The following is a 27550-nucleotide window of genomic DNA, read 5'->3' as shown; positions in this document are numbered from 1 at the left end:
TGATTGATGGTGCTTTTTCTTTGCCTCGTCTTCTGAATGGTCACTGCACTGTGAAACCTGGCTAACGCTGGGAGACACCGGCTTTATGTCCTGTCCCTACACCTACTTCTGGTTCTGGTATCCCTCCTTCATCTTTAGTGTACAGCTGAGAACAGAACACCACCTCTGGTTTTGTGTCCTTTTGGTATTTGAACATTTGACCAATATTAACTTTGCAAGGATCAGTTTTAATTCCTTTCACCATCTTATTGGTTTTGCCTGGTTTCCACGGGAACTGTGCTCCTTAAATCCATGTTTGCTCAGTTTGAGGGACAGATAAGATCGGGTTATATAAAGCTGCAGTTGTTTCAGCTGTAGGAACAACTGAACATCACAGTTACATTCAGCCTACTTACCTGACCCTTTCTCTTCAGACTGGTGAAGGAGTGAAGGATGCCAGGAAAGGGTTGTGTGCCAATCATGTCAGTACTGTGGCCAACTTTTTAAAGGTAAGATGTGTCCAGGTTTTTGTTTATCCCACCAAATATTGCAGTGCCTGGTGTCTAACTGCACTTCCGAATGCTCCTATTACTCGATTTTGCCCCTACCTCAGCCCACCTGAAACCCTAATTCGTGCCTCTGCTGCTTCCAGACTTGACTATGCCAATGTTTTCCTGGCTTTGTATCCTGAGTTCCAATCGCTCCATGATCTCACCTTCCCAATCTTTCTGACTTTATTCAGAGCTAGAACCCATGAAAATCTCTGTGCTTCTTCATCTCTTACATGTTTAATTCCTTTACCTCACCATGGTCTTTAGCTGCCTCAGCACTAAGCTCCAGTATTCTCTTCGCCTCTCTTAAAACCTACCTCTTTCACCAGGCTTTTGGTCACCTGTCCAAAAGAGACAATTTACGCTTCTCCATGCTAAGTTTGATCCAACCTTTCACCTGTGAACTTGGTTGGGACATTTTGCTTCACTAATGCAAGTTGCTGTCAAACCCGTACTTCTCTCCAGGGTGCCCATGTCACTATCAATGCCCGTGCAGATGAGGATGTGGAACCAGAGGTGATCATTGAAAAAGTGGCGAAGGCCTCAGGGGCCAACTACAGCTTCCATAAGGAGAGTTCCCGCTTCCAGGACACACACCCACAGGGACCAGTGGTGAGTCTCTGTCCGTACTAGAGAAACTCGGAGAAGGGGGCGTGCAGAATTAACCCAAGTGATGGTCAGAGATTGTTAGAAACTTGTCAACTGTTATAACCCAAATCAGAAACTCCAAAGTGTTTTATGAAGTCAGCCGAGACCATAAGTTTCGCAATTTGAATTTGGCTAGGGCAGTACGGTGGCACAGTGGTTAGCACTGCTGTCTCAAAGCGCCAGGGACCTGGGTTCGATTCCGGCCTTGGTCACTGTGTGGAGTTTGCACAGTCTCCCCGTGTCTGCGTGGGTTTCTCTGGGTGCTCCGGTTTCCTCCCACAATCCAAAGATGTGTGGGTTAGGTTGATTGGCCATGCTAAATTGACCCCTAGTGTTGGGGGGGGTGGAGTGTTAGCATAGTAAATATGTGGGGTTACGGGAATAGGGCCTGAGTGGGATTGTGATTGGTACAGACTCGGTGGACTGAAATGGCCGCCTTCTGCACAGTAGGGATTCTATGATTCTATGCTGAGCATGAGAGTCACTTCAGGTATGATTCAAATGACCCACTAGGAAGCTTTTATCAAACAAAGTTTATTTAAGAATACAGTTAACACAGAAAGATAATTAGCAATAGCTTTTACCAATTAGAAACAAGAAAAAACCCCATGATATTGTATAAACCTCAACAACTGAACACACTGTTTCAATGCAACAAACATCCTTATAAACATATACTTGCTGCAGGTTTAGCACAGAAAATGAGAACACTCACGTGATGCTGGAACTTAGTCCTTTGGTTGGAGAATGGAAACTCTGACATCCCCGTTCTGGAAACTCCCAGCACCTCGAGGTAGAGATATTGCCACTGCTGGCATCAAGATAGCAAAGCACCAAGATTAGAATTTTTCACTCCAGGTAGGCAAGAAAAGCTGCTTCCAATATAGCAGCATTCCTAATACCAGGGAGAGAGGCACAGAAATCCTGTCTTCAGTCTGCTGTCCAAACACCACCTAACTAAAACAGCAGCCAAACTGAAAGTAAAACAACTCTTGTCACCTGACCTATCAATCACTCTTCCCCCAACAATTCAAAAGGGTCGTAAACTCGTAAAACTCCAGGACATCACATTAGGCCCAGATTAAAATAAACAAAACCCCATTTAAGCAGCAATAAAGGACACCTAAGCAGACAGCTCGGTGCCTGCTTATAACTGCAGAGAACATGATTTTTTAAAAAAAAATTCTTAAAGGCATACCGTCCCATCAGCTGAGGGACAGGAAGGGAAGAGCAGGATCTTGGCAGTACAAAGGATTTTTCTATCGCTTTGCGTGGTTTAATGTAATGCTGAGCAGCACTGATGTAGCCCTGTCTCAGTCAATGGAGGAGCATGAGTCATAGAGGTTTACAGCATGGAAACAGGCCCTTTGGCCCAACTTGTCCATGCCACCCTTATTTTTTTTAAAAACCCCTAAGCTAATCCCAATTGCCCCCATTTGGCCCATATCCCTCTATACCCATCGTACCCATGTAACTATCTAATTGCTTTTTAAAAGATAAAATTGAACCCGCCTCTACTACTACCTCTGGCAGCTTGTTCCAGACACTCACCACCCTCCGTGTGAAAAAATTGCCCCTCTGGACACTTTTGTATCTCTCCCCTCTCACCTTAAACCTGTGCCCTCTAGTTTTAGACTCCCCTACCTTTGGGAAAAGATATTGACTATCTACCTTGTCTATGCCCCTATGAGTCAGTAATGTAGAAGAGGCATGGTTACTAAGTTTGCGGATTTGTTGTGTAATGGACAGTGAAGAAGGTTATCTAAGACTCTAGCGAGATCTTGATGATCTGGGCCAGTGGGCTGAGGAATGGCAGATGGTGCTTAATTCAGATAAATGCAAGGTGTTGTATTTTGGGAAGTCACACCAGGACAGGACTTACACAGTTAATGGTGGGGCCCTGGGGAGTAGTGTTGATCAGAGAGACCTAGGGGTGCAGGTACATAGTTCCCTGAAAGTGGTGTCACAGGTAGACAGGATGGTGAAGAAGGTGTTTGACACACTTGCCTTCATCGGTCAGGAGTTGGGATGTTATGCTACAACTGTAGAAGATACTGGTAAGGCCACATTTGGAGTACTGCATACAATTCTGATTGCCCTGTTATAGGGAGGATGTTATTAAATTGGAAAGGGTGCAAAGAAGGTTTACAAAGCTGTTAGTGGGACTAGAAGGTTTGAATGATGAGAATAGGCTGGGACCTTTTTCCCTGGAACAGAGGAGGATGAGGGGTGACCGTATAGCCCTTTATAAAATGATGAGGGGCACGGATAAGGTGAATAGCTAAGGGTAGGGGAGTCCAAAACTAGAGGGCATAGGTTTAAGGTGAGAGGGGAAAGATTTAAAAGGGAACTGAGGGGTAACTTTTTCACACAGGGTGGTGTGTGTATGGAATGAGCTGCGGAGGTGGTAGAAGCGGGTATACTTATAACATTTAAAAGATATTTGGACAGGTACATGGGTGGGAAAGGTTTAGATGGATATGGGCCAAACGCAGGTAAATGGGACTAGTTCAGTTTGGGAAACCTGGTTGGCATCGCCAGGTTGGGTTGAAGGGCAGGAGGGCCGGAAGCTGGTGCTTGCTGCTTCCTTGTTGCTGCTGAGTGACGGACAGTGAGGTGGATGCTTGGCTCATGTCTTTAGACAAAGTTTCTTCCTGCTGTGGAAGGTGTGGATTTGTGTTGGATTGTTGCTCACCAGTGTCTCTTCCCCAGCACTTTGACACACTGCGGTTTATCCAGGGAAAAGCATTGACATTGTTCATAGCAACCACAGGAGATGCTTGACTTTGACCAGGGATCAGTGATCAAAGGGTGTAAACTCTGGATGACCGTACCTCCCTTATTTAGAGCTGGTGAAACGACTGTACCTACTGGCGGGGATGTCAGGATAGCATTGTGTCGATAGCCACTTACCTTTCATTCCCTTCCCTTAGGGCTCAGTTTATAAGAAGACTAATGCCATGTCGGAAATCCGAAGTGTGAATAAAGAGAGTTTCTGGGCACAGACTGAGGTAAGGTTTTGACTCTGCGTTGGGAAGGGTTAATATTGTGAGCTTTGGTCACCGGTCAGAGCTTGTTGGTTATCCAGCTGGCTGATTGATGAATCATCCAGGGATTGTACGCTCCAAACCCGTCGCAGCAATCGGAGAATCTGTTTCTTCTCAAGCTTGGGAAAGAAAGGATGTGTCTCAGTCATGGTGACCATGGGACAGACTGTTGGATTGTTGTGAATCCGAGCTGGCTCCCCTTTTTGGGAAGGACAGCTTTCACGCTTAGATGATCTGTGTGACTCCAAACCACACCAATGAGGTTAACTCTTCAGCTGCCTGCTCTAATGGCCAAGCAAGTCACGCACTATTCAAGAAAGTGGCACGTCAACTCCTGATGACACCGAGGGCTGGGTGATAAATGCTGTCTTTGCCAGTGGCGCTTGCACTGTGCTGATGATAAAGGCAGCAGGAGTGGAGCAGTCTTTACGTTTTGCCCATTGGTTGCTGCTTGAAGTTTTGAACCTGTGCTGTGACTGGAATCAGGCGGTGTATCGATTGTCTGATTCACAGCAACTGAATCCTAAACTAAACACTCGCCCCTTTCCCACCAGAAAGATGAAGAGAAGCGAAGGGAAGAAGATAAAAAGAAGAGGGTGCTGGAGCAAGAGGGCTTGGAACAGGAAAGGAAGGTGAGGGAACAGAAAGAGTCTGAGCTGCGGGAGCAACGGTTCAAAGAGAGGTCCAGTCAGATCGACCAAGAGAAGTGAGTCTCATCATCTTGTCATCTTTGCTTCTGTCAGTGAAACTGTCTCCGAGCGGCTGGATCAGGGCCTTCAGGACAGCTAGAATTTATTACATTGAAATGGGATCATTCATTCCACCCAGTTTTATCCATCCTCTCGATCCGCATCCATAGAATTCATGGGTGGGAATTGCCGGCTGCGCTCATCCTGAACCGTCCGAGGTCAGCGGATCTTTCTATGGTACGCCTCTCGCTTGCTCCGATTCCCGTGGCGGGTGGAAGTGTAAATTTTACCCCCATATCACAGAAGACGGACCCTTCAGCTCAACTGGTCTACAAACTGGTGCTGATGCTCCACAGAGACACCTCCCTCCTGGTTTTTTTCCCCATGTGTTTATGTGGCTTCTCCTTAAATGTATCTGCTCTTCTCATTCACTCTCCATGCTCACAAATTCCACATACTCGCTAATCTCTGGGAAAGAGATGGAGCGGCACGGTGGCACAGTGGTTAGCACTGCTGCCTCACAGCGCCAGGGACCCGGGTTCGATTCCCGGCTTGGGTCACTGTCTGTGTGGAGTTTGCATGTTCTCCCCGTGTCTGCTTGGGTTTCCTCCCACATTGCGAAAGATGTACGGGTTAAGTTGATTGGCCATGCTAAATTGACCTTGTGTGTGGGGGGGATTAGCAGGGTAAAGGTTATGGGGATCGGGCCTGGGTGGGATTGTTGTCAGTGCAGACTCATTGGGCCGAATGGCCTGTAGGGATTCTATGATTCTCAGTCATGTTCCGGTAATTTGGTACAAATTGCTGCTCTAGCTGAAGGAGATGGCCAGTATGTTTAATACAGTTTGCAGGTGTTTTGAGAATTGATAACCGTGGAAAAGCAGTGCAGTTCCAAGTTTATGTCTGAGTTGTCAATCTGTTCATGAAATTGTCCTTGAATTCACGCAGCTTTTGTCCCCCACCGTTACAGGCAGTTCCAGAAAAAACAGGATTCCCAGAGCAGAGAGTTTGAGAAGCAGCGCTGGGTGAGTGTAACTTCAGCAGTGAAAAGCTGCATCACTGTACATATTAACCACGGGAGTATCACAGGGTACTGGCCACTATCTGATTGACGGGCTTGATGTGACTCACTGTTGGAAATGTGCGGGTTCTCATCCTTATAATTTGTTCCTGGGGAAAGAACCACTTCCCTTTTTTTGCGTCCAATCTTTTTGATGTCAGACATTCCCAAAATAGCTACAGCATAGGCTAGATGCAAAGTAGTTGTTTCTCCGTCAAGACTATCACATCAAACACTCCCAGGACAGGTACAGCACGGGGTTAGATACAGAGTAAAGCTCCCTCTACACTGTCCCCATCAAACACTCCCAGGACAGGTACAGCACGGGGTTAGATACAGAGTAAATCTCCCCCGACACTGTCCCCATCAAACACTCCCAGGACAGGTACAGCACGGGGTTAGATACAGAGTAAAGCTCCCTCTACACTGTCCCCATCAAACACTCCCAGGACAGGTACAGCACGGGGTTAGATACAGAGTAAAGCTCCCTCTACACTGTCCCCCATCAAACACTGCCAGGACAGGTACAGCACGGGGTTAGATACAGAGTAAAGCTCCCTCTACACTGTCCCCCATCAAACACTGCCAGGACAGGTACAGCACGGGGTTAGATACAGAGTAAAGCTCCCTCTACACTGTCCCCATCAAACACTCCCAGGACAGGTACAGCACGGTGTTAGATACAGAGTAAATCTCCCCCGACACTGTCCCCATCAAACACTCCCAGGACAGGTACAGCACGGGGTTAGATACAGAGTAAAGCTCCCTCTACACTGTCCCCATCAAACACTCCCAGGACAGGTACAGCACGGGGTTAGATACAGAGTAAAGCTCCCTCTACACTGTCCCCCATCAAACACTGCCAGGACAGGGACAGCACGGGGTTAGATACAGAGTAAAGCTCCCTCTACACTGTCCCCCATCAAACACTCCCAGGACAGGTACAGCACGGGGTTAGATACAGAGTAAAGCTCCCTCTACACTGTCCCCCATCAAACACTCCCAGGACAGGTACAGCACGGGGTTAGATACAGAGTAAAGCTCCCTCTACACTGTCCCCCATCAAACACTCCCAGGACAGGTACAGCACGGAGTTAGGATAAGTATGGCAAGTTTTGGGAACCTTGGATAACGAGAGATATTGTGAGTCTCGTCAAAGAGAAAAAGGAAGCATTTGTCAAAGCTAGGAGGCTGGGAACACACGAAGCAAGTGTGGAATACACAGAAAGTCGAAAGAAACTTGAGCAAGGAGTAAGGAGGGCTAAAAGGAGACACAAAAAAGCGTTGGCCAGCAGGATTAAGGAAAATCCCAAGGCTTTTTATACATATATAAAGAGAAAGAGGGTAGCCAGAGAGAGGGTTGGCCCACTCAAGGACAAGGGAGGGAATCTGTGCGTGGAGCCAGTGGAAATGGGCGAGGTATTAAATGAGTACCATGCGTCAGTATTCACCAAAGAGAAGGACTTGGTGGATGACGAGTCTGGGAAAGGATGTGTAGATAGTTTGAGTCATGTTGAGATCAAAAAGGTGGTGGTATTGGGGTTCTTGAGAAACATTAAGGTAGACAAGTCCCCAGGGCCTGATGGGATATACCCCAGAATACTGAGAGAGGCAAGGGAGGAAATTGCTGGGGCCTTGAGAGAAATCTTTGTATCCTCACTGGCTGCAGGGGAGGTTCCAGAGGATTGGAGAATAGCCAGTGTTGTTCCTTTGTTTAAGAAGGGTAGCAAGAAGTATCCAGGTAATTACAGGCCGGTGAGCCTTACATCAGTGGTAGGGAAATTATTGGAGAGGATTCTTCGAGACAGGATTTATTCCCACTTGGAAATAAGTGGACATATTAGTGAGAGGCAGCATGGTTTTGTGAAGGGGAGATCGTGTCTCATGAACTTGATCGAGTTTTTCGAGGAAGTGACGAAGATGATTGATGAGGGTAAGGCAGTGGATGTTGTCTACATGGACTTCAGTAAGGCCTTTGACAAGGTCCCTCATGGCAGACTGGTGCAGAAGGTGAAGTCGCATAGGATCAGAGGTGAGCTGGCAAGGTGAACACAAAATTGGCTTGGTCAAAGAAGACAGAGGGTAGCAGTGGAAGGGTGCGTTTCTGAATGGAGGGCTGTGACAAGTGGTGTTCCTCAGGGATCAGTGCTGGGACGTTTGCTGTTTGTAATACATAGAAATGATTGGGAGGAAAATGTAACTGATTTGATTAGTAAGTTTGCGGTCGATACAAAGGTTGGTGGATTTGCGGATAGTGATGAGGACCATCAGAGGATACAGCAGGATATAGATCAGTTGGAGACTTGGGCGGAGAGATGGCAGATGGTGTTTAATCTGGACAAATGTGAGGTAATGCATTTTGGAAAGTCTAATACAGATAGGGAATATACAGTAAATGGCAGAACCCTTAAGAGTATTGATAGGCAGAGGGATCTGGGTGTACTGGTACACAGGTCACAAAGTGGCAATGCAGGTGGAGAAGGTAGTCAAGAAGGCATACGGCATGCTTGCCTTCATTGGCCTGGGCATTGAGTTTAAAAATTGTCAAGTCATGTTGCAGCTTTATAGAACCTTAGTTAGGCTGCACTTGGAATATAGTATTCAATTCTGGTCGCCACACTACCAGAAGGATGTGACGGCTTTGGAGAGGGTACAGAAAAGATTTATCAGGATGTTGCCTGGTATGGAGGGCATTAGCTATGAGGAGATGTTGGAGAAACTTGGTTTGTTCTCACTGGAGCGACGGAGGTTGAGGGGAGACCTGATAGAAGTCTACAAGATTATGAGGGGCATGGACAGAGTGGATAGTCAGAAGCTTTTTCCCAGGGTGGAAGAGTCAATTACTAGGGGGCACAGGTTTAAGGTGCGAGGGGCAAGGTTTAAAGGAGATGTCTGAGGCAGATCTTTTACACAGAGAGTAGTGGGTGCCTGGAACTCGTTGCCAGGGAAGGTAGTGGTAGTGGATACGGTAATGACTTTTAAGGGGCGTCTTGACAAATACATGAATAGGATGGGAATAGAGGGATATGGTCCCCGGAAGGGACGAGGGTTTAGTTCAGTTGGGCCGCATGGTCGGTGCAGGCTTGGAGGGCCGAAGGGCCTGTTCTTGTGCTGTAATTTTCTTTGTTCTTTGTTAGATACAGACTAAAGCTCCCTTTTCACTATCCCCATCAAACACTCCCAGGACAGGTACAGCACGGGGTTAGATACAGAGTAAAGTTCCCTCTACGCTGTCCCCATCAAACACTCCCAGGACAGGTACAGCACGGGGTTAGATACAGAGTAAAGTTCCCTCTACGCTGTCCCCATCAAACACTGCCAAGGTGTTCAATCATTGGCATCTTTGAGCAAATGAATGGATAGATAATTTTTTTGTACAGATTCTCCAAATCTGGTTGACATTTCAGCTTGTTAATTCAGTTCGCTGTTCTCTGATCAGGTTCCTTCCTCGGCCTTTCTGGACATGATGCGTGGGTAGTTTCGCCAGCCTAATGGTAAGTCTCTGGGTCAGTATGTTGCCTCTAATGCCGTCTTGGTGTTTTTGCAGAATGAGCAGGAGCAGGAATACCAGGCGGAGATGCGCAAGGGCTTTAAGAGAAGTCAGTCCATCGAGAAGGCGACGGTATGCAGACTTTGTTTGCTCCACTATCCTGTTCCTGCACAATGTGTCAAAGTGTAGTTGTGTTGCTATCCTCGCGTGACAAACATAGATTTTTGTTGGGTAAGTGTTTTCAAGTCAGTGAAGTGCCTTGAAATGGAGTTACTGCTGTAAAGGAGGCAAATGTACCAATCAGTTTACACACAGCAAACTCCCACAGCGTGACAGCAAAAACAGCTGGGCACTTCATCTGTTTGTGATGGTATTGGTTATGGAATACTATTGTTGAGCATGGGTCTATCTATGCAGCAGACTCTCAGCACAGCCCTGACAAATAATGTTGGTCTGGATTTATGAGTTCAAGGGTTTGGAATGGGACTCGAACCTCAAACCTTCTGACTCGGGCCCATGTTCACTGGAACATGTAAAATTGGTAGAAATCTACAGTGATTAAGATACAATGGTGCTTTATAGAAACTAGCTCGAATATTGCCAGTTACTTTTCCTTGAATGTTAAGGGGTGTGTGGCAAGGCACAGGTTGGTGCTTTGAGCTGAGTTCCATCTGCTGCTGTGGAGGTTGAATGCTGCTTGTTTAAAGTTTCTCAGTAATCCCTGGGACCTTCCGTTTCCACCACTCTTTGCTGATCTCTTTGCAGGAGGCTGCGTCCATTATTTCCCAGAGGTCAGTGAATCCAAAGCAGCTGTTCAAGGAGCGTGAGCGTGGCATGCCGGGGGACTCCTCTTCGCCCAGTGGAAACATGCAGCCAGGTAACAGAACCAGGAACATCTTCAGCTTGGCTTTTCTCCTCTTATCTCTGCCCACAGCCAGGACTTTTCTCAACGCTTTACCCTCCCAGGAGGCAGCTTCAGTCAGCTAAGCCCACTTTGCTTCGCTGCCTGGGTAGCATTTACTGTTCCCTCGTCTGTTTGCTGCCAGATTGCATCAAATCTACTGAATGTGAGCGACATGTGTCTCTGATAGTTAGAAACTAGAAGCAGGAAGAGGCCATTCGGCCCTTCGAGCCTGCTACGCCATTCATTTTGATCATGGCTGATCATTGAATTCACTATCCTGAATCCCCTTTTCCCCATATCCCTTGATTTAGCCCCAAGAGCTATAATAATTTCTTCTTGAAATCACACAACGTTTTGGCCTCAACTACTTTCTGTGGGAGTGAATTCCACACATTCACCACTCTCTGGGTGAAGAAATTTCTCCTCGCCTCAGTTCTAAAAGGTTTACCCCTTATCCTCAAACTGTGACCCCTAGTTCTGGACTGCCCCACCATTGGGAACGTTCTTTCTGAATCAACCCTGTTAGAATTTTATATGTTTCTATGAGATCCCCTCTCACTCTGAACTCCAATGAATATAATCCTAACTGACTTAGTCTCTGCACATGTGACAGACCTGCCATTCTAGGAATCAGCCTGGTAAACCTTCGCTGTACTCCCTCTATAGCAAGGACACCAAAACTGCACACAATACTCCAGGTGTGGCCTCACCAACGCCCTATACAATTGCAGCAAAACATCCCTATCCCTATACTCAAACCCTCCCACTATGAAGGCCAACATACCATTTGCCTTCTTTACTGCCTGCTGTATCTGCGCGCTTACTTTCAGCGACTGATGTACGAGGACTCCAAGGTCATGTTGAGTATCCACCTCTCTCAATTTACACACATTCAAGTAATAATCTGTCTTCCTATTATTGCTACCAAAGTGGATAACCTCACATTTATCCACATTATACTGCACCTATCATGCAGATGCCCACACTCTCAGCCTGTTCAAATCACGCTAAAGCATCTCTGCATCCTCCTCACAGCTCACCCTCCCACCCAACTTTTTATCATCTGGAGATAACACATTCAGTTCCCTCTTCCCAATCATTAATATATAATGTGAACAGTTGGGGTCCGAGCACAAATCCCTGCGGTCCCCACTAGTCACTGACTGCCAATCAGAAAAAGACCCATTTATGCCAATTCTTTGCTTCCTATCTGCTAACCAGCTTTCTATCCATCTCAAGACATTACCTGCAGTCCCATGTGCTTTAACTTTGCACAGTAATCTGTTATGTGAGACCTTATTGAAAGCCTTCTGAAAGTCTAAATAAACCGCATCCACTGGTTTAACAGATAGAAAGGTATGTGCTGACCTGCCATGCAATCCTTGCTGAATGGAGGTATGTATTCATTGAGGGAGAAATATGTACACTGGAATGAATCAGTCTGACTTGCATAGTTACTTGGCACCTTGTCCTGTCACGTTTCCCTGCCGTCAGTGACCAGATCCATGGAATTTGATGTTGCAACTTCTTAGGATGGGATTTAATCTGATCGTGGTTTAATAGAATAAGCACATGTAATGTGAGCCCCAGGCACTGTGGAACCCTGGCCTAACACTATCAAGATTAAAGGGAATGGCTGTTGCTTGCACATATATTGGCAGCAAACACCTCGGGTTACAAGACCTTCCCTCCTGAGATTAATTCATTTGCAGAATCCTTGCAATCTTTCTCAACAGACAGGTTTTCAACGTAGAATCCATACAGTGCAGAAGGAGGCCATTCAGCCCAGTGAGTCTGCACAGACTACAATCCCACCCAGGCCCAATCCCTGTAATCCCACCTATTTACCCTGCTAGTCCCCCTGACACTAAGGGGGAATTTTGCATGGCCAATCCACCGAACCCACACATCTTATGAATGGCTTTATCGGTATTTGAATTCAGTCCGAAAGATAGGATTGAGGTGACAGTCACTCGGTTAACACACCAGCTGTGCTCTCTCATTGCTGTCTTTCCCTCAGTGGAAATAGTTTCTCCCGATCTGTTCAATCTCAGCCCCAATCGCTTTGAGCTCCTCGATTTAGATTTCCCAGCCCCCATACCCTCATCACAGCTACAGGATCTCAACTCCACGGATGATCTGTGAATGAATTGAAGGATTCAGTTCAAACACTGTGCAGTGGTGGCTTTGCCCAGAGTTATGGATCCCAGGCAGGATGTGGTTGCAGCTTAGCTGCTTCCTGTCATGATGGGTTGCTGATTGATTTTCCTGTTTTTCATTCTTGTCCCTGGCAACGAGCTTTTCCAGTTGGTGCCAGCAAAACCCTTTCTTGCTTCTCCCCCTGCGCCTGCTCTCATTTTGCTCGCTGCGCTGTATCATTGTGCGTTTTGCTTTTGTTAGGAGCTTGCGTGGGGAGGGGCAGGATAGAAACAGCAGCCAGCCCATACGCTCTGTGGCTCCAGGGTGTTGTATTCGGGCCTTGCATTAACTGATGGCTGAGACCAGCAAGTGCCTAAGAAAGCCAACCCTTCCAAGTTGCCCTCCAAGTCACACAACATCCCAACTTAGGAATAGATCTCCATTCCTTCATTGTCACTCGATCAATATCCTGGAATTTCCGACGTTACAGCATGCAGTGTTAATTTTACCGTACAAACTGCAGTGGTTCAAAGAGACGGTTCTCTGCCACCTTCTAACGGGCATTTAGTGATGGGGCAGTAAATGGTTGCCTTGCCAGTGACATCCATGTTCTGAGGCTATACCTGATGCATTCCTGCATTACATCATCACAGTAAGAAGTCTCACAACACCAGGTTAAAGTCCAACCGGTTTATTTGTAGCAAACGCCACTAGCTTTCGGAACGCTGTTCCTTCGTCAGGTGGTCAGTTTGTGATCAGAACTCCCACCCACCTGACGAAGGAACAGCGTTCCAAAAGCTAGTGGCGTTTGCTACAAATAAACCTGTTGTACTTTAACCTGGTGTTGTGAGATTTCTTACTGTGTTTACCCCAGTCCAACACCGGCATCTCCACATCATTACATCATCACCACAGGTCTGTCAACACAATACTGAAGACAAACCCTGAAAATGCATTTTCCAAGTTAATAAAAAGTGAGGAGGAGATAAATGAAACAGCGATTAATTTGCCATGTTGTTTGCAGAATAAGCTGCTTTGAATCTCTTGCGGTGATGCTTTGTGTCATGTTCCGATGACAGTGCTGCTTATTGTTTGTTGTGCCTTGCTTCCGTTTTGCTTTCTTCTGTCAGGCAAGCTCAGGAGTCCCTTCCTGCAGTCGCGGAGCAGCCAGCCAGAGCCCCCTCCTTCACCAGTTCGTGCAGCAGCCCAGCCAACACCACAAGGTTGGCGCTTCCACTTGGAGGTTTTGAGTTGGGGTGGGGGAGGCCAGCTCGAGGTCATAGGGAGGGTTGACTGACAGGCAATCAGAGTACAATGTATTGGATTCCTAAACCTGCCCTTTCAGCTGGTTCTCACCCGAGTCCTGATGAATTGGATATCATAACAGGGTGTTCCTCGAAGCTCTGAGTGATGTCAGTCACCCTCTCCTGCTGGACCGTGTGAACTGGATCACACTGCAAATCACCGTCATTCTCATGAGCGGAAATAGAATTTAGACAGAAAATCAACTGATCTGTGCAGCTCACAGGAGTGTCACCCCCTCAATTCCTTTCACCCTATCACCCAATGCCTCCCTCAGTTAAAATAGCTTCCTCTTAATCCATCTATTCACTTCAGTTCCTCCTTGCAGTAGTGAGCTTTACATTCTTGCCATTCCCTGTTTCAAGACATTTGTCCTGAATTTGACTATCTTATATCTATAGCGAATAGAGGTTGGGTTCTCCAACAAGTAGAAACACCTTCCCTGTGTCGACCCTATGAAATGGTTCCATAATTTCGATCAAGTCAGCTCTCCCCTCCCACCCTGTCCAATCCTTCTCTTTACTGGAGAAAATGGCACAGCCTGTCCAACCTTTCCTGATAGTTAACAATCTCTCAGTTCTAGGATCATCCTCATGAAACATTTGTGCACCTTCTCCAGCACCTCCATATCTAAAATACTGCAAAGACCAAAATTCCCCACACTGTTCAAAGTTTCATCGAACCAAGGCTGATACAACTTCAACATAACTTCATACATTAATGTCCCTGTCAATCTGTGCCTTGCATCTGGACAACATTGTAATAAATGCACAATAAAAAAAGTTACTTATAAATGAAACCTTGCTGAAAGTGACGGGATTTGCAGTGTTTGTGTGCAGAAACCTTATTGCTGTATTCTGAGCATTACTAAACAGCTTCCTCATTATTCCCACCCCTCTAACCTCGTTTTCTGTTAAGATCAGAAATTATTTAATAGCATGCTGTAGTTTTCAGTACAGTGTTTACAAAGTTTAAATGATTGGTGTCATACACAAGAACTCATATGTTTACATGCAATCCTCAGCAGAGATTCTGCAGAATGCCCCAGAAAGGGTGGAAACCCAACCACAGGAAGATGATCTGCAAACTGAGTGGAACGGTATGTCTGTGATTGTGAGTTGGGTTCTATCTGTGTATATTTGTAATGTTGAGGCGATGGTTACTGGGGAGTTTAACTTGCTTTTAAACTAAGAGTCAGTTGTTTTCAGTCCACTGTTGTCTTTCAGCTGAGATGGTAAAATGAGTCCGTCTGTTCCTGCTCCTGTGACACAGCTGGGGGTATATTGCCATTTTAAAGTTGTTGTATGAGTACAAACTGATCCCATTTTAACACTGACTTCCAAAACCGCTGTGAGGAGACTCTGCTCACGCCCTTAATGGGCAGGGTCTGCACAAGACCTCTGACAACCCCCACAGTTAGATTGCGTGTCAACTGGACTATTCTGTTAAATTTCCTGGCACTTTGCTGTTCAGTTGCTGCAGTGGGATCAAGGCTAGTGTGCCTGGGGTCTTTGTGGGGTGACCAGTTTTGGGAATTGGTGTGGGGTATGGTTCATGGATAAACAGCTCAGCAAGTCCGTGTGGAAGGATTTGTGCTTTGTGTCGAAGCAGAGTTCAGTTTTGGGTTGATTCAAACTTGCTCCCCGGACTACGTTGCTTTTGAGGTTTCCCCATTCGACCGACACAAAACTGAGATTCTTACCCTGAAATCCCTGTGGGGTAAATGGTTAATCTTGTGTCCCTGAGTGTCAAACTGTTTGAAAGGCCTCTTCATGTTTAGGTGTGATGTCCTGGTGATAGGGGATATCTCAGGAGAGTGTATGCATGCTTGAGTTGTTTCACTGTCTCGCTGCGGTTTCTGTCTCCAACTATTTGTATTGTTGATTATTTCTCTGCACACACCACACAGATAAGCCAGAGAGTAAAGAAGGTTACAGCTGGCAGTTCCATCATTCTGAAACGTTAGAGCAGGATGATATCTACGAAGATCCCGAGGAACGTGTGCAAGAGCAAGACAGCCACGAGCCTGTTAGTGCGGTGAGTGCCTTCCAAAGCTTACCTCTTGCCTCAGTACACTCTCCTCTCCCACGTCTGCATCAATTTTGCCCCTGGGGTGAGTGCGCACACGTTTAACAGATCAGGGAATGGTGGAAAAACTCAGCAGGTTGGCATTATCTGTGAGGAGAGAAAACATGAATGTTTCTAGTCTAGAAGATGTTCCGCAAGCATGAACCCCCCCCGCAGCCTTCCTGTTTCTTGCCATTTTAACTCAGTGTTTTGCTCTCGTGCGCACATGTCCATTGACCTGCTCCAGTGAAACCCAACACAAACTGGAGAAGCAGCATCTCCTCTGCACTGATGTGGAGATGCCGGCGTTGGACTGGGGTAAACACAGTAAGAAGTCTCACAACACTGGGTTAAAGTCCAACAGGTTTATTTGGTAGCAAAAGCCACTAGCTTTCGGAACAGCCTGGTGTTAGACTTCGGAACAGCCTGGTGTTGTTAGACTTCGGAACAGCCTGGTGTTGTTAGACTTCGGAACAGCCTGGTGTTGTTAGACTTCGGAACAGCCTGGTGTTGTTAGACTTCGGAACGGCCTGGTGTTGTTAGACTTCGGAACGGCCTGGTGTTGTTAGACTTCGGAACGGCCTGGTGTTGTTAGACTTCGGAACGGCCTGGTGTTGTTAGACTTCGGAACGGCCTGGTGTTGTTAGACTTCGGAACGGCCTGGTGTTGTTAGACTTCGGAACAGCCTGGTGTTGTTAGACTTCGGAACAGCCTGGTGTTGTTAGACTTCGGAACAGCCTGGTGTTGTTAGACTTCGGAACAGCCTGGTGTTGTTAGACTTCGGAACAGCCTGGTGTTGTTAGACTTCGGAACAGCCTGGTGTTGTTAGACTTCGGAACAGCCTGGTGTTGTTAGACTTCGGAACAGCCTGGTGTTGTTAGACTTCGGAACAGCCTGGTGTTGTTAGACTTCGGAACAGCCTGGTGTTAGAACAAAGAACAGTACAGCACAGGAAACAGGCCCTTCGGCCCTCCAAGCCTGTGCCGCTCCTTGGTCCAACTAGACCAATCGTTTGTATCCCTCCATTCCCAGGCTGCTCATGTGACTATCCAGGTAAGTCTTAAACGATGTCAGCGTGCCTGCCTCCACCACCCTACTTGGCAGCGCTTTCCAGGCCCCCACCACCCTCTGTGTAAAAAACGTCCCTCTGATGTCTGAGTTATACTTCGCCCCTCTCAGCTTGAGCCTGTGACCCCTCGTGATCGTCACCTCCGACCTGGGGAAAAGCTTCCCACTGTTCACCCTATCTATACCCTTCATAATCTTGTACACCTCTATTAGATCTCCCCTCATTCTCCGTCTTTCCAAGGAGAACAACCCCAGTCTACCCAATCTCTCCTCATAGCTAAGACCCTCCATACCAGGCAACATCCTGGTAAACCTTCTCTGCACTCTCTCCAATGCCTCCACGTCCTTCTGGTAGTGCGGCGACCAGAACTGGACGCAGTACTCCAAATGTGGCCTAACCAGCGTTCTATACAGCTGCATCATCAGACTCCAGCTTTTATACTCTATACCCCGTCCTATAAAGGCAAGCATACCATATGCCTTCTTCACCACCTTCTCCACCTGTGTTGCCACCTTCAAGGATTTGTGGACTTGCACACCTAGGTCCCTCTGTGTTTCTATACTCCTAATGACTCTGCCATTTATTGTATAACTCCTCCCTACATTATTTCTTCCAAAATGCATCACTTCGCATTTATCCGGATTAAACTCCATCTGCCACCTCTCCGCCCAATTTTCCAGCCTATCTATATCCTGCTGTATTGCCCGACAATGCTCTTCGCTATCCGCAATTCCAGCCATCTTCATGTCATCCGCAAACTTGCTGATTACACCAGTTACACCTTCTTCCAAATCATTTATATATATATATCACAAATAGCAGAGGTCCCAGTACAGAGCCCTGCGGAACACCACTGGTCACAGACCTCCAGCCGGAAAAAGACCCTTCGACCACTACCCTCTGTCTCCTATGGCCAAGCCAGTTCTCCACCCATCTAGCCACTTCTCCTTGTATCCCATGAGCCTTAACCTTCTTAACCAACCTGCCATGTGGGACTTTGTCAAATGCCTTACTGAAATCCAGTAAGACTTCGGAACAGCCTGGTGTTAGACTTCGGAACAGCCTGGTGTTAGACTTCTTACTGACTCAGCACTTTACAGCCTTTGGGACTCAACATTGAGTTTAACAACTTGTGGTTGTGAACTTTCTCCTCCATCTTAACCCATTCATCTTTGTCTCCATGACACCCTCTCCCTCCCACACCAGGCCATTTGTCTTTTGCTCTTGAGGTTGTTACATCTTGTTGCAATCTTACACAGCTACAGTTTAACATTGAACACATTTTCCCGCTCTTTATTTCTGATGAATGGATTTGAATGGGAGTTAGAAGGGCAAAAAGAGGTCACGAAATGTTCTTGGCAGACAGGATTAAGGAGAATCCTAAGGCATTTTATTCATATGTTAGGAACAAAAGAGTTGTCAGGGAAAAAGTCGGACCTCTCAGGGACAAAGGAGGGGAATTATGCTTAGAACCCAAGGGAACAGGGGAGATCCTAAATGAATACTTTGCATCGGTATTCACAAAGGAGAGGGACTTGTTGACTGGGAGTGTCTCAGGGAGGTGATGACCCGTTAGAGAGAATCTCCATTACAAGGGAGGAAGTGTTAGGTTTTTTGGGTAACATTAAAACTGACAAAGCCCCAGGGCCTGATGGCATCTATCCTAGACTGCTCAGGGAGACAAGAGATCTAATTGCTGGGCCTCTGACGGAAATCTTTGTCTCTTCGTTGGACACAGGTGAGGTCCCTGAGGATTGGAGGATAGCGAATGTGGTACCGTTATTTAAGAAGGGTAGCAGGGATAACCCGGGTAATTATAGGCCAGTGAGCTTGACGTTCGTGGTAGGGAAGTTGTTGGAGAGGATTCTTCAAGACAGGATGTATGCGCATTTAGAACGGAACAGTCTCATTAATGACAGACAGCATGGTTTTGTAAGAGGGAGGTCGTGCGTTACAAATTTGCTGGGGTTTTTTGAGGAAGTGACAAAAACGGTTGACGAAGGAAGGGCCGTGGATGTCGTCTATATGGATTTCAGTATGGCATTTGACAAAGTCCCCCATGGCAGGTTGGTTAAGAAGGTTAAGGCTCATGGGATACAAGGAGAGGTGGCTAGATGGGTAGAAAACTGGCTTGGCCACAGGGGACAGAGGGTAACAGTCGAAGGGTCTTTTTCCGGCTGGAGGTCTGTGACCAGTGATGTTCCGCATGCTCTGTATTGGGACCTCTGCTATTTGTGATATATATAAATGATTTGGAAGAAGGTGTAACTGGTGTTATCAGCAAGTTTGCAGATGACACGAAGATGGCTGGACTTGCGGATAGTGAAGAGCATTGTCGGGCAATACAGCAGGATATAGATAGGCTGGAAAATTGGGCGGAGAAATGGCAGATGGAATTTAATCCAGATAAATGCGAAGTGATGCATTTTGGAAGAACTAATGTAGGGGGGAGTTATACAATAAATGGCTGAGCCATCAGGAGTATAGAAACACGGACCTAGGTGTGCAAGTCCACAAATCCTTGAAGGTGGCAGCACAGGTGGAGAAGGTGGTGAAGAAGGCATATGGTGTGCTTGCCTTTATAGGACGGGGTATAGAGTATAAAAGCTGGAGTCTGATGATGCAGCTGTATAGAACGCTGGTTAGGCCACATTTGGAGTACTGCGTCCAGTTCTGGTCGCCACACTACCCGAAGGACGTGGAGGCTTTAGAGAGAGTGCAGAGAAGGTTTACCAGGATGTTGTCTGGTATGGAGGGCCTTAGCTATGAGGAGAGATTGGGTAAACTGGGCTTGTTCTCCCTGGAAAGACAGAGAATGAGGGGAGACCTAATAGAGGTGTACAAAATTATGAAGGGTATAGATAGGGTGAACAGTGGGAAGCTTTTTCCCAGGTCAGAGGTGACGATCACGAGGGGTCACGGGCTCATGGTGAGAGGGGCAAGGTATAACTCGGATATCAGAGGAACGTTTTTTACACAGAGTGGTGGGGGCCTGGCATCGTTTCAGACTTACCTGGATAGTCACATGAGTAGTCTGGGAATGGAGGGATACAAACGAATGGTCTAGTTGGACCAATGAGCGGCACAGGCTTGGAGGGCCGAAGGGCCTGTTTCATGTGCTGTACTGTTCTTTGAAGCATTAACTCTGTTTCCTCTCCCTGAAGAAGCTGCCAGACCTGCTGAGTTTTTCCAGCATTCTTGGTTCTTATCTCAAATTGCAGCACCCGCAGTATTTTGTCTATGATAGCTTAACAGAGCCAGGCCTCTGCACCCAAACTCCTGGCAATGAGTGGTACCAGCCATGCCTGGAAATTCATTCAGGATTCCGTTTGTAATCGGTGATCTGAACGTGTGCAATTCACTGCCTCAGCAACACATCTCAAACTAGATGTTCCCTGCCCATGTCTCACAAAAAAGCTTTGTTAAAACAGAAACAGGGGGTGGCGAGACTGACCTGAACCAAAATAACACGATCCTTTCTTCGCCAACCCCTCTGAAAGGACAGGGCTTTGGATAGAGATCCTTTCCCGCTTGATCCAGAATGAAATCAGATATTTCAGTGGATTGGCTCAGTGCCAGCTCCAGGCAACTGTTAAAGAATCTGAGTGAACATTGGTGCACATCACAAGACCAAATTATTATATGCAGCTCACATAGAAACTAGCAGCAGGAGTCGGCCATTCAGCCCTTCGAACCTGCTCCTCCATTCATCTTGATTGTGGCTGATCATCGAATTCAATATCCTGATTTCCACCCCCCCCCCCCTCCCCCCCATATCCCTTGATCCCTTTAGCCGCAAGAGTTATATCTCATTTCTTCTTGAAGTGGCGATGCCAGCACTGGGGTGGGCACAGTAAGAAGTCTCTCAACACCAGGTTAAAGTTCAGCAAGTTTATTTGGTATCACGAGCTTTCGGAGCTCTGCTCCTTCATCAGGTGAGTGGAGTTGGGTTCACAAACAGGGCATAGATAGAGACTCAATTGCAAGGTAATGGTTGAAATGCAAGTCTTTACAGGTAATCAAGTCTTTACAGGTGCAGACAATGTGAGTGGAGAGAGGGTTAAACACAGATTAAAGAGGTGTGAATTGTCTCAAGCCAGGACAATTAGTCGGATTTTGCAAGCCCAGGCCAAATGATGGGGGTTATATGTAGTGTGACATGAACCCAAGATCCCAATTGAGGCCGTCCTCGTGTGCGGAACTTGACTATCAGTTTCTGCTTGGCGATTCTGCGTTGATGTGTCTTGAAGGCCGCCTTGGAGAACGCTTACCCGAAGATCAGAGGCTGAGTGCCCTTGACTGCTGACGTGTTCCCCAACAGGAAGGGAACACTCCTGCCTGGTGATTGTCGAGCGGTGTTTATTCACTCATTGTCATAGCGTCTGCATGGTCTCCCCAATGTACCATGCCTCGGGACATCCTTTCCTGCAGCGTATCAGGTAGACAACGTTGGCCGAGTTGCAAGAGTATGTACCATGTACCTGGTGGATGGTGTTCTCACGTGAGATGATGGCATCCGTGTCGATGATCCGGTACGTCTTGCAGAGGTTGCTGTGGCAGGGTTGTGTGGTGTCGTGGTCACTGTTCTCCTGGAGGCTGGGTAGTTTGCCTTGGACAATGGTCTGTTTGAGATTGCGTGATTGTTTGAAGGCGAGTAGTGGGGGTGTGGGGATGGCATTTTCTCATTGAAATCAGGCAACGCTTTGGCCTCAACTTGATCAATTGAGCCAGTGGGCTGACGAATGGCAGATGGAGTTTAATTTAGATAAATGCGAGGTGATGCATTTGAGTAGATTGAACCAAGGCAGGACTTAATTAATGGTAGGGCGTTGGGGAGAGTTACAGAACAAAGAGATCGAGGGGTACATGTTCATAGCTGCTTGAAAGTGGAGTCACAGGTGGACAGAGTGGTGAAGAAGGCATTCGGCATGCTTTATTTCATTGGTCAGAACATTGAATACAGGAATTGGGATGTCTTGATGAAGTTGTACAAGACTTGGAATACTGTGTACAAGGCCACACTTGGAATACTGTGTGCAAGTCTGGTCACCCTATTATAGAAAGGATATTATTAAACCAGAAAGAATGCAGAAGAGATTTACTAGGATGCTACCGGGACTTGATGGATTGAGTTATAAGGAGAGGCTGGATAGACTGGGACTTTTTTCTCTGGAGCGTAGGAGGCTGAGGGGTGACCTTATAGAGGTCTATAAAATAATGAGGGGCACAGACAAGGTAGATAGTCACCATCTTTTCCCAAAGGTAGGAGAGTCTAAAACTCGAGGGCATAGGTTTAAGGTGAGGGGGAAGAGATGCAAAAGTGTTCAGAGGGGCAATGTTTTCACACACAGGGTGGTGAGTGTCTGGAACAAGCTGCCAGAGGTAGTAGTAGAGGCGGGTACAATTTTGTCTTTTAAAAAGCATTTAGACAGTTACATGGGTACGATGGGTATAGAGGAATATGGGCCAAATGTGGGCCCAATGCAATTGGGATTAACTTAGGGGTTTTATTTAAAAAAAGGGCGGCATGGACAAGTTGGGCCGAAGGGCCTGGGGCCTGTTTCCATGCTGTAAACCTCTATGACTCTATAACTACATTCTGTGGTAGTGAATTCCACACATTCACCACCCACTGGGTGAAGAAATTTCTCCTCCCCTCAGTTCTAAAAGGTTTACCCCCTTATCCTCAAACTATGACCCCCTAGTTCTGGACTCCCCCCACCATCGGGAACATTCTTTCTGAATCTACTGTCTAACCCTGTTAAAATTTGCTAAGTTTAACAATATTTCCTGTGGTCTGTAATGACCTGAACAACGCAGTTCATTGCTGGTTTGATTGAAGAGTTATCATGCACTGGACTAGTCTCGTTCAAACATAGGAGATTAGGGCATGATTCAGTGGAGGGTTTAGAATTTATTGAAGGGATTGGTCAGAGTAACTAGAAGCAGTCAGTTTCCATTGGCTCAGGGTATTTGGTGTATTGTGTTCAATTGTGGGCCCCAGACCTCGGAGAGGTTGCAGATTTACTGGAAGGATACCAGAAATAAGGAAGTTGAGTTGTGCGGAGAAGCTGGGAGTGTTCTTAAAACGAAGGAGGTTCAGAGGATGTTTAAAAGGAGAGGTCAAAATAGTCCGGGTTTTGATAGATCACAAGAACCAGCTTCCAGGGGCAAGAGAGTTGGGAACCATGGACACTGATTGAAGATGAGAAGCAAGGGAAGGTGAGAGTTCTAAATGTGATTGAGTTGTTATCTGGAATTTCCTACTCGAAGCTGTTGGAAGCAGATTCACTTGTAACTTTGAAAAGGGAATTGGGTAAACGCTCAAATTGCAATTTTCTTTCAATCATTTCTATATTGTATTTATTTCCCATTCTCTCTCTCTCTCTCTCTCTCTCTCTGTTAAGGACCTTGAGGAACAGGCTGTCACTGAAGACACCAATGTGTACCAACCTGTGGCAGATACTGAATACCAAGGACTGTGTGCCCGGGCACTGTATGACTACCAGGCTGGTACGTACATCAACCTTGTAATCCCTGTGTATTAAAGCCTGCTGGAATCCATTCATATTCAGTTCAAGGCTGATGGATGAGAAATTGGATCCAAATTTTCAGGCATAAAACATTTACAACGAAAACCAATTTTGGGAAATAACATCTTGTCCCCTCAGCTGTGTGACGTCGATATTGAATCACAATCCCTACAGTGCAGAAGGAGGCTCATCGAGTCTGCACTGACAACAATCCCACCCAGGCCCTATCCCCATGAATTTACCCTGCGAATCCTCCTGACACTAAGGGGCAATTTAGCACGGCCAATCCACCTAACCAGCACATCTATGGACTGTGGGAGGAAACCGGAGCACCTGGAGGAAACCCATGCAGACACGGGGAGAACGTGCAGACTTCGCACAGACAGTGACCCAAGCCGGGAATCGAACCCGGGTCCCTAGCGTGTAAGGCAGCAGAGCTAACCACTGATCAATCTGTTTTCTGAATGCTGGGTAGGCCTGCCAAAGCTGCATATCCTGCTTATGTGAATGAGGAACCTTGTGCCTGGCTTTGCTCCCAGCAGGAAAATTTCCATCAGACTTTCCAGGTTTAGAGGTGGCACGGTGATTGGATGGACAAGCTAAGGTTCATGTGCAATTGGGGAGAGTGAATGTGCTTCCTTCCAATGGTAAAGCACCCCCAAAGGTCACCTACTGTCATCTACAAAAGGTCATGGGGTCATGCAGCGTAGAAAAGGCCGAGGTTTCAGATCTCCTGTCTTTACTCACTGCTTTTCACTTTGTGACCAGGACTTATGGCTGTAGTTCATCAGCTTAAAGCTGCGTTTGCTGCCACTGCATCTGTACACAAGGTGCATTCACCAAACCTGCAGTCGCAGTGTTAGTCACTGCACCAAAGAATATGTGATATTCAGCGATACAGAGATATCTTAAGTGCGGCTTCAATAAAATCTCTTTTATTTCATCACTTTCTGCAGTCCTGGAATCATGATTGTGATTTCCACCCTACCAGTGACCGGTGAGCAGGGAAGGGGAATGGGGCAGAATGGTGGTGTGACCAGCACTGACTTCCTGTTCCAATGTGGTGGCGGGGAGATACCTTGTAACCTACAACCTCACCCTGTCTTGGTAAGTAGTCCCACAACACCAGGTTAAAGTCCAACAGGTTTATTTGGTAACACGAGCTTTCGGAGCGTTGCCCCTTCATTAGGTGACTCACCTGACGAAGGAACAGTGCTCTGAAAGCTTGTGTTACCAAATAAACCTGTTGGACTTTAACCTGGTGTTGTGGGACTACTTACTGTGCGCACCCCAGTCCAACGCCGGCATCTCCACATCATCACTCAGTCTTGAGTGCAGGTATTTGGGTGAAGCAGTGGATGGTGTTTTAGTGGTGCAATTGATTGCCAAGGTAGCGATTTGCACGAAGGTTACCAAGTCTGGATGTAGTCCTGGAGGTTTCATCATATAACCTCCCACCCACACATTGCCACCATTGGTCCACCCCAGGGGAATGATTGCAGCGCTCTGGCTAACAGCATTATCCTCATCGCTGACGTTTTTAAAATTAATAATCAAGGAATTTGGAAACGCCTCAGGTTTTCTTCGCTGAGACTCCAGAGCAATTCCATGAAACCGATTCATTCCAATAACTCGGTCTGTCTCTTCATTGAGAAATAGGAGAAGAAAACTGTGTCTGCTGTTTCAGCATGGGAACTGTTCTGCTAACCTCTCTCTCTCTCTCTCTCTGTGTCACCCCTCACCATCCTCCCTCTTTCCCCCCCCCCCCCCCCCACCCCCCCTCTCTCTCTGCTGGAAACTTGTAGCTGATGAAACGGAGATATCCTTCGATCCGGATGATATCCTGACCAGAATTGAGCAAATTGATGAGGGTTGGTGGCGAGGCTACGCGGTGGATGGTAGTTTCGGGATGTTCCCAGCCAATTACGTGGAGCTCCTGAGCGGTTAGTCAGCGCACAGATTGCCAGATGTGCCGGTCCATCTGATCAGCACCAAGAAGACATTGTTCTCAATCGCCAATCACAAGCCAAATCTACTCAGTGCCTCGCTTTCCTTGTCATTTAGCAGAGAGAGAGGGGGGGGGGGGGGGGGGGTGTTGGGTGAGGGGAGGGTCGTGTTCTCATTTCTCAAAGCGCTGGCTCTAAAACCACTAGAGGGGTCACTCCCCCTTGTACCTTTACCCCTGCTGCACTCCCTCACCTCACCACCAACCTTTGCCCGCTTCCCCCTCCTCCATTCCCCCCCACTCCCAATTGGCCAGGGAATTGGTGAGGACTATAAGATGTTGGGTGAGTCAGTGTGTTTGGGGCCACAGGACAGGGTTAGGGTGGGTACACTCAGCCATCACTGGACTCTTTCTGACCAAGAGAGTGGAGATTAATGTTTTTACTAATCCAGTATTTTGGTGATAAGACTTTCACATTCCTTTTATCGCTGGGTGTTGTACGTTTGGCTAATTTGTCTGTGCTAATTAAAGGGGCTGCAAGCTTGTGATTTTTTTTGCTGTGCTCTTGGCTTTGCGTCGTGCTGTGACTGAGTGGCAACACAAAAGCCACATACTGCAGGTGCTGGGAATGTGGAAAAGGTGTAGGTCAGACACTGCCTGGGCAGAGAGGCAGAATGAACATTTCAGCTTAATGCCCAGAATTGGGATTGGTTCAAAGCTGCGCAGCTTTGGAGTAAATACAGAGTAAAATGGGCAGGTCTGTGACAGCATTATTAAGCCCTTGCTCCCAGAAGGATCACAATAACAGGGACACAAAATCATCCCCATCACCACCCTCTCCACAGCCCCATCTCTACCCTGCTCCCCCCACCCCCTTAGTATTACACTTGACCCACCCCAGCACAGCCCCTTCCAGCAGGAAATGAAGGCCTCCTGACCCTGGCACTCTTCCCTCTTTTCAGGAGTGGGGTCAGGAGAGGGTTGGGGGGGGGGGGGGGGGGGTCATCGAGAGAACCCAGGATTAGAGGTTGCTCCAGCACCCCCTTTCCCACTTCACCTTCCCTATCGGAGGCTGAGACCCGCTCTGCTCAGCTTTTATCTGCTGCAGTGTTTGTGTGAGTCTGTAGAGTTGGTTTGATGAGGTTTTTCTGATGACAGATCGCAGGCTTTATCTGGATTTTAATTAAGACGCTGTCTAAAATAATAACAATTGTGAATCTTGATTTTTGAAATGATTTATTTTGAACAATGGCAATTGTGTAAGAGTAATGTATTGATGATTTTCTGAGCCTACCTGTATTACTGGCAGAGTCTATTCCAGGTCCGGAGTGCGCCATTACAGGGTCGTATTGGCTATACTCTCATTCCTTCAACATGCGGCAAACTAAGAACATTCCCTCGCCCACTTTGATCACTTGTCAGCTTTCCTCACTCTGTCACTTGTTGGATTTAATAAAGGTGTTTTTTTTTCTGGGGTCCTGATCTTCCTGGTTATGTTTGTACAAAAGGGATAAGAAGTTGGTCAGGCTTCCTGATTCTGTGCGCTGCTGGTCAGATGTCTGCAAGTTTCTCCAATGCATCAGTCTCCTGTGATGCTCTCCACAATCAGTTGGAATGTTAGAATCTGGAATTAAACCTCGATATTCCTGGTCCCCACACCTTTCAACAACTGGCTTCATTATCTGAGCATTTATCACATTGCTGTTTGTGGGATCTTACTGTTTGCAAATTGGCTGTCATATTTCCCAGATCAGAACAGTGACTGTACTTCAAAAAGTACTTCATTGGCTGTAAAGTACCGCAGGGGAAGTTCTGAGCTCATAATGTTGCTGGAGTGATGATTAGGACATCAGAGAATTCACGTGGCCCTCTTCAAAATGTTCTATTATAGGCAATAACCATAGACACAGTTCTGGGATTGATATTTGAAAGGCAGCACCTCTGTCAGTGCAGCATGAACATAAGAACTGGGAGTGGGAGTAGGCCATCCCTCGAGCCTGCTCCGCCATTCAATAAGATCATGGCTGATCTTTTTGTGGACTCAGCTCCACTTACCCGCCCGCTCACCATAACCCTTAATTCCTTTACTGTTCAAAAATATATCTCCTTGCCTTAAAAACATTCAAT

The 27550-nt window shown here is 46.9% G+C and overlaps 1 protein-coding gene across 4 annotated transcripts in view; it reads left to right on the top strand.

Moving 5' to 3' along the window:
- LOC144510192 (drebrin-like protein B) overlaps positions 1-26898 on the top strand; it is a 38135-nt gene extending 11237 nt beyond the window's left edge. The window contains exons 4-15 of one of the 4 annotated variants that reach the window (XM_078239665.1): positions 414-488; positions 996-1142; positions 4112-4189; positions 4780-4931; positions 5885-5939; positions 9522-9596; positions 10230-10341; positions 13638-13730; positions 14837-14908; positions 15719-15846; positions 23353-23458; positions 25284-26898. In XM_078239665.1, the coding sequence (XP_078095791.1) occupies positions 414-488; positions 996-1142; positions 4112-4189; positions 4780-4931; positions 5885-5939; positions 9522-9596; positions 10230-10341; positions 13638-13730; positions 14837-14908; positions 15719-15846; positions 23353-23458; positions 25284-25426 (1236 nt within the window). In that variant the 3' untranslated portion in view covers positions 25427-26898. Of the gene's footprint in view, positions 1-413; positions 489-995; positions 1143-4111; positions 4190-4779; positions 4932-5884; positions 5940-9521; positions 9597-10229; positions 10342-13637; positions 13731-14833; positions 14909-15718; positions 15847-23352; positions 23459-25283 lie in introns of all 4 variants that reach the window. The other 3 variants (XM_078239664.1, XM_078239667.1, XM_078239666.1) reach the window with 3 other exon arrangements.
- Positions 26899-27550: the final 652 nt, after the last annotated feature.

This window comes from Mustelus asterias, chromosome 22, assembly GCF_964213995.1.
Source record: "Mustelus asterias chromosome 22, sMusAst1.hap1.1, whole genome shotgun sequence".
NCBI lineage: Eukaryota > Metazoa > Chordata > Chondrichthyes > Carcharhiniformes > Triakidae > Mustelus > Mustelus asterias.
The sequence above is the reverse complement of the archived record's forward strand: the minus strand, read 5'-3'. Positions and strand labels throughout refer to the sequence as shown.